General features: G+C 37.2%; 1 protein-coding gene across 2 annotated transcripts in view; it reads left to right on the top strand.

Moving 5' to 3' along the window:
- Window positions 1-13,348, top strand: part of PALS1 (protein associated with LIN7 1, MAGUK p55 family member) — a 55,821-nt gene that overhangs the window by 38,472 nt on the left and 4,001 nt on the right. For both annotated transcript variants that reach the window (XM_062619251.1, XM_062619250.1), the window contains exons 4-13: window positions 3,552-3,629; window positions 4,389-4,535; window positions 5,193-5,354; window positions 6,552-6,629; window positions 8,054-8,237; window positions 9,274-9,345; window positions 9,797-9,868; window positions 10,586-10,753; window positions 11,485-11,687; window positions 13,071-13,181. In XM_062619251.1, coding sequence (XP_062475235.1) covers window positions 3,552-3,629; window positions 4,389-4,535; window positions 5,193-5,354; window positions 6,552-6,629; window positions 8,054-8,237; window positions 9,274-9,345; window positions 9,797-9,868; window positions 10,586-10,753; window positions 11,485-11,687; window positions 13,071-13,181 — 1,275 coding nt within the window. The remainder of the gene's footprint in view (window positions 1-3,551; window positions 3,630-4,388; window positions 4,536-5,192; window positions 5,355-6,551; window positions 6,630-8,053; window positions 8,238-9,273; window positions 9,346-9,796; window positions 9,869-10,585; window positions 10,754-11,484; window positions 11,688-13,070; window positions 13,182-13,348) is intronic.

The following is a 13,348-nucleotide window of genomic DNA, read 5'->3' as shown; positions in this document are numbered from 1 at the left end:
ACTGTTTAATTCAAACTGGTTTGGAGTGCATGTCCTCATTTAAAGCTACAGACATTTTATTTGAGGTTTTATGGTGTGGAAGAGAACCTGTTCTAGAGCACATGCTTCTGTAGCTCTAGAAGGAAAAGACAGTTTCCAACATAATTTCATATTGCAACGTGGAACATCCTCTTTTTTTAAAAAAAAGGTAAATATTAATATTTAATTAAACTACAGTTATGGAAGTCTGTTTGGGGAGAATTATCATTTGCAATGAAGTTAATTTAAAAAAAATCTGTTTTCTTTACTCTTTAATCACTTTTTTTAAATGTAGTGTCTTACCGACAGTGTGTTGTGAAAACTTTTTGATTTTGGATTTTTTTAGCCATTAGCAGTCATGACAGTAGAATGGTGCATTTTTATATTCTAGTCTCCCTTAGAAAATTATTAAAACTAGTAGTGTACTGGTGCAGTTAACTTTTCCCAGGAGTCTTGATAACCAGGCACCAGCAGCTGAAGATTTTTCTTACTTTTAAAAAGAAACTTTAATTGACTTTAAAAGGTGGAATGAAGCACCTGAGCTTAATAAATTTATTTTAGAGAGCTAATCTTCATGTAATGTGGTGTACTCCAAGTCTTAAATAAAAATAGCCAGGAAAGATCAAGTGTAATTAAATTGATTTTTAAGTCCATTTAAAATGGACCAAGATGGGGGAAAGGATTATGGGACCATGGTCTGAATTTTGACCTTGTAAGACTCAAACAGGGGAGATTTAGGTTAAATACAAGGAAGACATTCTTTACTGTGGGTGAGGCACTGGAACTGGTTGCCTAGAGAAGTTCTCAAAGCTCCATCCCTGGCAGTATTCAAGGCCAGGCCAGACGGGGCCTTAAGCAACCTGATCTAGTGTGAGGCATCCCTGCCCATGGCAGGAGTTTTGGAACTAGATGATCTTAAGGTCTTTTCCAGCCCAAACCGTTTTATGATGTTGTGATTGGATGCATCATTCAAGACAGTTTGTAATTTTTGGCCTGTAACAGCAAGTATCAAATACCTTAAAGATGTTCTTGCTGTTAAATCTACTTAATAGCCTGAAATTATATAGGCTATGTTTCTGAAGGTTTCAGACTTGCTACTGTTCACTTCAGCAAGTGCAGGCAATTAAACTACATCAGTACTTTGAGAGGATGCACTGGAAGCCTGTCACTTCTGGTATAAATACACTAGAATGTGCTTGTATATTCCCTCTGACAGACCTGCTCACCTGAGAGTAAACGACAAATGATTTTGCAGGTGTGGTTAAATTCTGAGTATTTAGTATCATTTCAGTATGTGCCTCCAAATTGTGCTATGTGTAGTGAAACCAAATTGGTAGCTTTTGTGAAGTTGCTTGAACTGAAGTTTACAAAATTAACAATAAGATCTAGGCTGAAGAGTTAAGAAGACACTATTATTGCTACATATTTAGTATGGATTGCTATGCTACCTGTAGTGTGTCACTTCTGGAATGACAGCCTGTATTTAAATTTCCTCATCTGATAAAACTGGAATTCATTAACAAAAGGTACAAAGGAATCTGACATGCAGCAATACTGGTGTAGTAAGTGATGTATATAGCAACCTGATGCTTTCCTAGAGCTTCATTAAATAAGCAAATAATAAATGCAGCTTTCTCTTAGGGGAGGGAGGATGTGATTAAAGTTTTGAATAATCAAATTATTGAAAGCAGAAATTCAACTTGATTAAATGATATTCACTGCATGCAGAATGACTGGTTGGGCCTGGTTGCTTTCTTTTCCTTTATCAAATCCCCAGTGTTTGACCTTGCATTCAAAAGGTTATCTTGCTTGCAGGACTTCCAAGTTGCTTTCTAAATAGGCTTTCTTGTAAAAGGGTCATTCAGATGGAATAAATAAGGATTTAAAATCTTGTAGCTTCTTCAAGAAAAGAAAGTCACTTTAAAGTTAGAGACTGAAAATAAAGCTTTATGAGAGTCTTTTGCATATACGAATCTCTTCTTTCAACACAGGAATATTTGTTAGTGAAATGTATCCTTTACAGTGCTCTGTCTGCTCTATGGCAAAACTCAGGCTAAGCCAGGGATAATAGCTTCCTGACCAATTCAGAGGTATGACTGAAAGTCAGGCCTCTAAGAAGCTGAATTCTTTCTGTTCTCTATGGCTAAGAAATCAGTTTTAAAGAAATAAATAAGTCTGGCTTGTTGTTTGACTATTGTAAGCTATACTAGATTTGTTCACCAGGAGGGATGTCCTAGGGATGTCAAAAGGAGAGCTTTTGGAGATTGTGCCAGGTTTATTAGCAAGCACAGGAACTTGTTCCATGTGACACTGTTTGCTTGGCAGCATAAGGGTCTTGCTCCATGGGAACAGTTAACTTAGTGGCTTCTGCTAGGATTTAAAATTTCTTTCATTACTGTTACTCTACCATCCAAGAGTTGTTAGTATTTCTGTAGATAATTCCTTCTAAGATAGAGGCTCTTCAGGCCTTTAGGTATTATTAGAACACAAAAAAAAAAAGTAATTATTTTCACTTTGGAACATGTGTTTTCTTGATTATATGATGTCACATTATCTCATCCTGAAGAGTAAAAAGCTCTTGGAAAAAGTCTTTTCCATACCACTGGAAGCTGCTGCTTTGGTATGTATAATTTACTCTTGATGTTTCTGGATTCATCTGTGCCTTTGGATTTGTGTGCCTTTGGTCAGATTAGACCAGAGGATAACGACTATGGGAAGGATCTTCTTCAGCCTCAAGTTTAGCTAAGAGGGACTTCCCTGTTCCTGGGTTTCTCTATAAGCATATCAGTCTATTTGTAAGAGATGATGGCAAGCGATGTTCGGTAACTGTATGAGGAAATAAACCTTTTTTGACAACTGAGGCTGGTTGAGCAAAAACTGACCTTCTGTTAATGGGGATTATTTTGGAATGAGCCAAAGAAACTTGATTTTTGGGGATCTTTTAAAGTTTTGACTTGTACGCTTTGAGGCAGGGACTCCAGGATTCATTGCAAAATCTGTCTTGGAATCTTTGGTCTTCCTGTTGATGGAAATAGCTTGGGTAAAAATAAGCAACTTGCTTTTAAGGAAAAAGAAGAATAATCACGTTAATGAGAAATTAGTCCATTTAAAGACCCAGCATATTCACTTTAATAGACTTCATCATGACGGATTTCACTATTGTGTTCCTTACTATATTTGTGTGTGTGTGTGTGTGTGTGTGTGTGTGTGTGTGTGTGTGTGTGCATCTTTTTATGTTTGCTGAGCTTATTGCCAGTTTCTGGTACTGACAAATACATGTAATGCACTGGATACCAGTTTAGATTTGGTAGATAATTACTGAGGCAGAATGTGCTGCAGTTATCCTGTGGTCTCATCACATGTTTTCCTAATGTGTACCAGATTAAGTTTAGTCAGCCAGTGTAACTACTACATGGATATACTTTACTTTGAGTGAAAAGAACAATTGCATCTGGGTTTGTGCTTGAGTAGGGGAGGAAAGATTGATAAATCATTGGGAAGATTAAGAGCTTTATTACTTGATTTCTTTTTAGGTACAGAGTGTTTTGAGACCCAGTCACCATAAGGATGGGCAGGAGCTTAATGCTTTGCTGAATGCCCCTCATGTGCAGGTAAAACAAAATGAAACTTCTAATCTAATGGAAGTATTTCTTTATGTGGTTTTCAGTATAACTTTTTTGGTTTTGCAAATGTCTTGTGCTGACTGGGCAAGGATGGATTCTTACTCTTCAGCTCTGCAGATCTCAATACTAAGAGGAGAAGCTTCCAGTTCCCAGCAAGTAATGGAAACTTCTAATCAAGTATAGTGCATGAGTGTATTCAGCCCTTGCTACATTCTCATGTATAACAGGGTAATTTGCACATAAATGATGTAGCAGTAGATCAGTAAGGTCAGAGCAACACATGAGCTGCCTTGCTTATTTCTGACTGTTTTTGACAACTGTTTTATGCTTAGCATAGGGTCTGTAAAGGGAGTTTTGTCATGTGGTGATGATGTAAATCCATGAGTAGTTTTTACTGCAGTTAACTTCTTATGTCTGTATCCTAATTCACACACAGAGTAAACCAGTGTCTGCTTTTTTAAGGAGAAGCTGTAAGTACATAGTTGTGTATTCAATTGTTTTGTTGGTTGGTTTTTTTATCCTTTTCCAATTTGAAAGGAAAGGTTTGGAAAGAATTAGGTACTACATACATGTGATAGATTATTTTTTTTATTGTTTGAGTCCATTTGCAATGTTCTCTAACCTGCAAAGACTATTCAAATTGCAGAATTTCATCAAACTCTACTATTTTGTGTTAAGTTTGATTTTTTTTTATTTTGCATGAGGTGTGAAATTTTCTCTAACTGCGCTGATTTTGTTTAACACTAGGCACTTTTACTGGCCCATGATAAGGTTGCAGAACAAGAAATGCAACCAGACCCTGTGGCAGATGAAAAAATTTATGAGAATGTTGGTGTGTATGGAGGGGAGACGGTTAAAATAGTTCGCATTGAGAAAGCTCGGGATATTCCTTTGGTAAGTACTGATACTCACTCTGTTATATGTAAAGGAGGCAATAAGCTTTTTGTCCTTTGCAGATTGCTATGAAAGCTTTGGAATTTGAATGTGGAGGTGATTAACTTGTAAACACTCCTCCTCCCTCCAAAATGAGAAATAGTCAACAGATGGTAAACTCATGTGTATCTTCGTACAACAGTAGCCATGCTGCCATTTAAAATCTGTCAATTTGTAAACTTCTGTCAGCTTGGGTTTGGAAAGGACCCCTTGACAGAAGTCACTGTCTCAAACTTTAGCTTATACATTTGTGACAACCATGGTTGGTTTTTGTTTTGGGTTTTTTTTTGTCATTCTTTGGGGTTTTTTGCATTGTTTGAGGTTTTTAAGCAATTCATCTTCTATTTTGCATTTTTCAAATAAGTGTTTACTTAGGAATATTTTTTTTAAAAATCATGAATCTTAGCCTGTGGAGTAATTCAACTCTTCAATCTCTAGTGCAGCTTGAAGAAATAAAGTGGTGTTGTTTTTAATTGGAGCATTGGGTGTATGTATCTGAGCTTTTACTTGAATTCACTTTCAACACAGTTACTTTACTCCCCTGGCTTGGAATATATACAATAGATGGCTTTGAGTTTCATATGTGTAATAAATTTGGAATGTGTTGCTACTACACAGGGTGCTACTGTTCGCAATGAAATGGATTCTGTTATCATTAGTCGAATAGTGAAAGGAGGTGCCGCAGAGAAGAGTGGGCTGTTACATGAAGGGGATGAAGTTCTGGAGATTAATGGCATTGAGATTCGTGGAAAAGATGTTAATGAAGTTTTTGACTTGTTGGTGAGTTGCACACTTCTTGTTTTCCATGCAAAAAATACTGCTTTCATAAGACTGAAGCCTGCTGGATCTGCTTGTCATTTGTACTCACATTTAGCAGTAGTTTAAAAGTGATAGCTAGTGTTTATATGTAAAGGGCCATTTCAAGTTTTCTTTTTGACGCACAGTATGATATTAAGAAGAATGACGGCAGTTATGTGCAGAAATGAAACCCAAAGGGGTGGAAAACTCAAGCTATCATGGGGAGTCTTGCTTTTAATGATTTCTAAGAAAAACTTCATTTAACTCTGAAAAGCCATTTTTCCTCTTTGCCTCTGATTGAGTCCGTAATTAATAAACATGTGGTTGTGCAATTGTGGTCGTATCTGGCTGGGGTGGAGGTGATTTTCTTCATAGCAGTTTATATGTTGCTGTGGTTTAGGCTGGCTTTGGACTGAAACAGCGTTGATAACTTACCAATGTTCTTAGCTATTTGTGAGCAATGCTTGCACCGTGTCAAGGCATTGTCCGATTCTCACTCTAACCCCTGTATGCGAGTAGGCTGGGGATGAGCAAGAGGTTGGGGGAGGGGACCAACTGGGGCACAGCTGGGACAGCTGACCTGGATTGACCACAGTGATATATCCTGATGTATAATATGGTTCTGAGCAATAAAAACTGGGTGGTGAGTGACTGCCATTGCATCACTTGTTGGTTTGGGTTTTTTTGCCTTCACTTATTAAACTGTCTTTACCTTGACCCATGAGGTTGTTCTTCCCTTGAGTCTTCTAGTTCTCTCCCCGATCCTGCTGGGGAAGGGGAATTGAGTAACGAGCTAGTGGATGCTTAGTTGTGACCAGATTTAACCCACCATGAATTGTATCACTGGGGATCTTTACATGACGGGGATCTTTCCCTCCTGATAAGACCCATTTTGTTTAGCAATTTGCCAACATAGACATTTTTCTCTTTGTCATGCTTTTCGCATTTATGACAAAAATATAAATCAGTTCAAAAGCAGCTAGTCAAAACAACAGACGAATTAATGAGAAATTGATTCACTTTATCTGTATCTGTACTTTCGCCTTTTAAACCAGTTAAGGGGTAGATGATATGCTGTTAGGAACTCTCTTTTAAGCATTCACTAAAATATGTTACTAATTCTTAACCCTAAGCCATATTTTGATACTGTATGTGTTTTGTTTGTTTTTTTTGTCTCAGGCTGACATGCATGGTACTCTGACCTTTGTCTTGATTCCCAGTCAGCAGAGCAAACCACCACCTGCAAAGGAGACAGTTGTAAGTAGCTCTATATAAGTTCTTGAGCTTGATGATACCTTGTTTTACCAGTAATGTGGAGAAAGTTCTTCTCAAAGTAATTTACATTGTGGAACAAAACCAAAATTAATTGTTTAAATTGGTTTGTTACCAGAATGATACTTAAGTAAGTGTTGAAAGTGATAGATGGTCCTGGGTTCAGCAGTAACAGTCATTTTTCTCCTTCTTAGTAGCTGGTGCAGTGCTGTGTTTGTGACTTTCAGCTTGGGAACACTGATAACACCGATGTTTTTAGTTCTTGCTCAGTAATGTTTACTCTGACCAAAGACTTTCTGAGTCTCATGCTCTGCCAGGGAGGAGGGGAAGCCAGGGGGAAGCAGAGACAGGACCAACCGGGTATTCCATACCACAGCTTGTCATGCCCAGTATGTAAACTGAGGGCAGTTACCCGGAAGGGTAAGATCACTGCTCGGGTAGGGCTGGGTATCAGTCGGCAGGTGGTGAGCAGTTGTATTTTCTTCCCTTGTTATTTCCCTTATCATTATTATTACTGGCGGTAGCAGCAGTGATTTGTGTTATACCTTAGTTACTGGACTGTTCTTACCTCAACCCATGGGAGTTCCACTTTTTCGATTCTCCTCCTCATCCCTCCGGGAGCTGGGGGAGGAAAAAGGGCGTGGAGTGAGCAAGTGGCTGCGTGGTACTCAGTTACCGGCTGGGCTTAAGCCATGACGGATTGTAAGGTGAAACGGATAATATGATATTTACTTGGTCTCTAAAACAGTAAGAAATTATAAAAGTAGAAGTGTCTGTGCTTCTGAAATTCTGTTTCAAAATTCCCAATTTCTCTATTTTCATGTGTATAAAAAAGGGTTGTTTACAGAACTTGCAAATATGCTTTGGGAGGGAAAGTTTGTATACTGTAAACTTTGTTCATTATCTTTTTAGCTAACATACTTTGCTTGAGACAGCATTAACAGTTTGAAGAAGAAACATACCCATTTATATCACAGACAAACAAAAACATTAATAGTTGGTGACAAAATAAGTTACAAGTGAAACTTCACCTAAAGCCCAGCAGGGTTTCAGTCTGTGTATTTATTAGATATTTAAACAAATCAAAATACCTCTCATGCTTCTTGAATGCAGAGAACTTAAACGAGTGGGTTTCACCTCCTGAAATGGTGAGACAGTTGTATAGACTTAGAATTGACAAGAGTTAAATTCAGGCCTTCACCTCCAACCTAGCACATCTGTGTCTTTTCCATTGCCAACCCAGGTAATGATTCCATTCCAGTATCTCAAGTGCCCCAGAGGAAATGTCCATTTTATAGAATATTGGAGTTTTTGTATGTCAGAGCTGCACCGCATCACAGGAAGATGCGGTGTAATTCTTCAGAAGTCACAGGATGGGTTTTTCTTTTTTTACATTTGGTCTCTCACAGATACACGTGAAAGCACATTTTGACTATGATCCCTCTGATGACCCCTACGTCCCTTGCCGAGAGTTAGGACTATCATTTCAGAAAGGAGATATCCTCCATGTGATCAGCCAAGAAGATCCAAACTGGTGGCAGGCTTACAGAGATGGTGATGAAGATAACCAGCCATTGGCAGGCCTTATCCCTGGTAAATAAATCTCTAGGAAAAGTTTGATAGCCAGTTGCTCCCATACCCACAGGAGCAATGTTCTGGTTTTCAAAGACTTGCATACCCTTAAATATCTGTGACTGAACCTTTTACAACAGAGCCTGCTGTTGGTTACGTAATTCACTTACGTAAAAGGTTGACCTTTTAAGGCATCTCTATGTATAGATGCTAAATGCAAAGTAAAGCTAGCACTTCCTTTGCAGTTCACCTTTCAAGAGCTACTTTATTCTTCCTTTACTCCTTCACCTTGGGGACTCTGTGGGTTCAGAGTTCCCCCTGCTGGTTATGGCAGAAACATGTGACTTTAGCCTGCCTTGTTTTCTGGAGATAGATCAGCTGTTAGATTTCTTGATAGATCATGTAGTCTATTTGAAAAATGTATGGTTTGTAGATTTTTTTTTTTGTCATAACTTTTCTGCATGTTTTCACTTAGCAAAGTGCTTCAGTTACATGTGACAATCATGGTTCCATTCTAACTCTTGGGAGCCTTTGAGTAATGGCGTTTTCAGACACTGAAGTCATTATATTGTTTTTGCATGGAAATACGTACAGCATTATAGTCCATTAAAGATCTGCTGATCTGTTAAACACAGTGAGCGGAAGACTTTTCAAATTCTATAGAATATCACACTGTTACTTCATGACAAGTAAGCTGAGAGGAACACAGATTTAAATATAGGCTAATCCTTTTCAAGCTGAAGTTCAAAGACTTAGTATAAATAGAACACATACAAAAATAATTAGGCCATGTCATCATAGTGTGAAATGTAGTCTTTCCAGTAGTTGAAATTTTCCAGGTAAAACTGGCCAGAATGGTACTAATGTTCTGCAAGTCTGTGTTTAATATATTTTCATAGCAGTAAACAAGCCTTGCAGCTTTCAGTTTCTTTTTAAATTCTAATTTCTTTTTAAATCTCTCTTACATAAAAGCTTAGGAAAAATGAATAAGTCATTACAAAAATGTATGGAAATGGTTTCTAAATGTTAACGGCTTTTGTACTTTTAATGTGTTAAGGAAAAAGTTTTCAGCAGCAAAGAGAAGCTATGAAGCAAACCATAGAAGAAGACAAGGAGCCGGAAAAATCAGGTTGGATATATGCTTTCTAAGGAAAAGAAGAAATAAATCTGAAAGTGCTAATTAATGATATCTGGAACCTTGTCATTGTGGATTTGTAGAAAATTCTTCCTTTTTTTGTAATACAAGTGGGATAATTCGTTGAAATTCATCATGTAAATACGGGTCTGAATTTAGCGCTTTGCTGTATAAATCACATGTATTTTTCAGAACTATGTGTGATGTAATTAGGATGATGCAGGGGAATTTGGAAAGCCCCTTTTTTTCTTAAAGAATTTTATCTGCCATGACTCATTTGTAGTCCTTGGTATGTAACATTTGCTTAATACACACCGAACTGCTGTAATGAATCAAAGAATGTAATGCCTTTTCGAAACTTCACTTTAAAGATCCAGATAACGGGGGGGATAGGAAGCTTTGTACTGTACAGGTATTGGATTGTGATGATTTTTATTTTGGTTAGGAAAACTCTGGTGTGCGAAGAAAAACAAAAAGAAACGGAAAAAGGTTTTATACAATGCAAATAAAAATGATGGTAAGTAACATCTTTTGCGCAATGTTCATACTTAAAAGCAACTATAAAAGATTCTACAAATAGCCTTGTGAAAAGAATGCTGAATTTCAGGATATGTTAGAAATACTGCCTGATTATGTTCTGTGCGGGTTTGTAATAGCATTTAGTGAAAGATGTAAGAGGTGGCAGGTTTTGTAAGGTCATTTAGTCTTTCATAAAGACTAGATGAAAGGAATAAAAATAGCAGATAGCTTTTTAGGCATGGAAGCACTCATAATTTTACACTGATCAACCATTTTATCATGGTTTTGTAATATCATCTCACTCTGCATAATTAAGTTTAGGAAATGGAAACTTCCATGAAGAGTTTGCAGGCTGCTTATCCTATATTCTTATAACAGCACTTTGGGATTGGGATGATGATTTTTGTTGTTGTTTGGCATAAAGTGTTATTCTCGTAGTAGAAACTCCTTGGCAAGAAAGTTGTTTCCCAAGTTTATGCTACTAATGTCATTAGTAAGTGGAAATGCATTTTCTTTCACAAGAAAGGGTGGGGAGCAGGGGGAAAGCCTCATCTTACTGGGCAAGTGATGAACTTTCAGGGTTCTGTTGCTTGGGGGACTCACAGATGCTGGGCAGAGCATCAGGAGCTGCCTGAAACTTTGATACTACATAACAGGCAATACATGCAATTATCAGTAAAGTATGTTGTGACTATTTTATTGTTTCTCTCTCAAGATTATGACAATGAGGAAATTTTGACCTATGAGGAAATGTCACTGTATCATCAACCAGCAAATAGAAAGCGGCCTATTGTTCTGATTGGCCCACAGAACTGCGGCCAGAATGAATTGCGGCAGAGACTTATGAATAACGAAGTGGATCGCTTTGCCTCTGCAGTTCCGCGTAAGTTTGATGGGCAGATATGATTGCTTATTCTAAACATTGTCTGCAGGCACATCCTCTTGTGTTGAAAATAGTAATTGGGGTCTAGGGGTTTGAACAGCTCTTGGATAAGGGACAAGTAATAAAGTTATATCTTGTTTGGCAAAAAGTAGCTTTGGTAAGTCAGTGTGTATCCGGTGTCCCAGCACAGTGTTATAGAGGCATTATAAGATACACGTATATTTCAATTTGAATAAAATTTGAGTGAATTATAGAAGTTTAAAAAAGAAACTGCCGCATTGGTTAAAGAACTTTTAACCCACATTTCCTGTGTAAATTTAAATTTAGGTGGGTTTAGTGCCTTCCCAAATGACTGCTTCAGTGAATTTTATATTTTTCATATCTAATGTACCCTAAATTAGGTTTACAAACAGCTTAGCAATGTAATTTTTAGCAATGTAATTAAAAACAACTTATATCTATTTCCATATTTGGAATGCAACTGCATTCTTCCTTTCCTAGTTGTCTGTTTTTTCCCACTGGCTAATGTAAACAAGACCTGTAAATGTTGGTTTAGCCTTTGGCAACTTAAACTCTCCAGGGATATTTATTGTGGAAAATAATACTTTCATTTCTTGGATATTTCATATGCTGCTTTTTTTTTGTTAGCAATATGTCTCCTAAGAGAACCACTTGTTTCTCCAGTTCTACAGATGTGTCTCCGATTTCTTTTTTGTCACTCTTATTTGTAGATACTACTCGGAGCAGGAGAGAGACTGAAGCAGCTGGCAGGGATTACCATTTTGTTTCCCGACAGGCATTTGAAAGTGACATAGCTGCAGGGAAGTTCATTGAATATGGAGAGTTTGAAAAGAACCTCTATGGTACTAGCATAGACTCTGTGCGTCAAGTCATCAATTCTGGCAAGATATGCCTTTTAAATCTTCATACGCAGGTATGGCAAAGCTGTTGCCTGTTGTATTTTAATTGTAAAAGCTACTGTGGGAGTCTAGAGAGCTGTATTTGATTTATATGAAATTAGTGTCTTCTCAAGGTCCATTTTCACTTTTATTCCAAAATTTCTTTCAGTGGTGTTCAGTTGACTCTATTTAGTGTGCTGTGAATACAGTCTTCTTGTTCCTTGTTTGAAAATGAATGCATTATCTTATCTGCGCTAAAGGTAATAGGGACCTTGGTGTCCAGGTACTGAAAGCTGGTGAGGACTATCTGAATTGAAAAATTACTTCAAATAGGATTTGTGCATCTCAGTGTTCCAGTTATTCTGTGAGCTCTGAGGTTTTTGAAGATGGATGGAAAGTTATTTGGGATTATACTTGGAAACTGCATTTGGGGAACGTTTATGCAGCTCCATAATACAGAGGATTAACGTACATCACGTCAGCAGTATTGAAAAGCTCTTTAGCTATGACCTGTTGACTATGGGGAAAGAAGAGAGAAACTATGTATACAGACGTCAACTTGGAAATGTAGTCAAATGTGGGAAGAGGCAAAGTCCTGGAACACTGCCCAGTTTCTAATTCATATAATATGTATAAGGTCTACTACTGTTGTAGATGCTGCAAAAGAAGACCTAAAACTTAGACACACCAGTAAGGTCTGCTAGTACTGAAGCCATAATTAGCCATCACCACTTGGGACCATGTGATACTTTACCAGCATAGCTCATAGGTATTGCAAAGCCTGTAATTCAGAACACCTTTTGAAAATGGATCTAATTATGTGGTTACAAAAATCTATCTCAGAGACAAGTTGTTTGTCCTGAGACATATAAAAGGAACCTTTCGAAAAAAAACAAACTACAGTTGGGTTCTTTATTTACTGTCCCTTAATATCAATGCAACCTGCAAAAAAAACTACGCTAAGCATACAGTAATAGTGTGTCTGATACCTTGTATTTTAATTTTCAAAACAGAAAATAGTAAACTGTAGTAATTTAAGACTCTTCTCTCTGTTCAAAGCTGGTACCATTCCTTAGCATTGTAAGGAAACTTACTTCGATGTAGGTGACTTTTTCCTTTGGATACCAAAAGATATGTTCCTTCAGTTTAGTTATGAAGAATATTCATGAACAAAAGTAAATGTTTGGGTTCCATTAAGCTGAAAAATGTTGGAATATCAATTTTGCAGGAAATGGTGAATGAACTCTTGAGTGGTGATGGTAATATTGTTATGGTTAATGATACTGCTGTTAATATATTGTACAATTGTCATTGTGTTTGAAGAGTATATTATCAATTATAGCATGTGAATAATGCATCATTAAATGACCTTTTCATGGATGGAACTGTTAAATATTTAATAAATTCTATTTCTGCAGTCACTGAAGACACTACGTAATTCTGACTTGAAGCCATACATTATATTTGTTGCACCACCTTCACAAGAGAGATTACGTGCTTTATTGGCCAAAGAAGGGAAAAACCCAAAGGTAATGTGTCTACATTTCTGAAATCATGTTGGATTTTGTTTACAGATGGTTTTGATAAATTCTTATACTCTTTCTTTGGAACTGGGAGATGGTAACGGTACTGAAAATGTATGGGGAAGCAGTGTAGGTGAAATCCATTGCTGCGGGTTAGTAGACAGACCATACTA

This window comes from Pezoporus occidentalis, unplaced genomic scaffold (assembly GCF_034315485.1).
Source record: "Pezoporus occidentalis ecotype Australia unplaced genomic scaffold, CSIRO_AGI_Poc_V1 ctg21, whole genome shotgun sequence".
Taxonomy (NCBI): Eukaryota; Metazoa; Chordata; class Aves; order Psittaciformes; family Psittacidae; genus Pezoporus; species Pezoporus occidentalis.
Note: the sequence above shows the minus strand (reverse complement) of the source record. Positions and strands in the feature narration are given on the sequence as shown.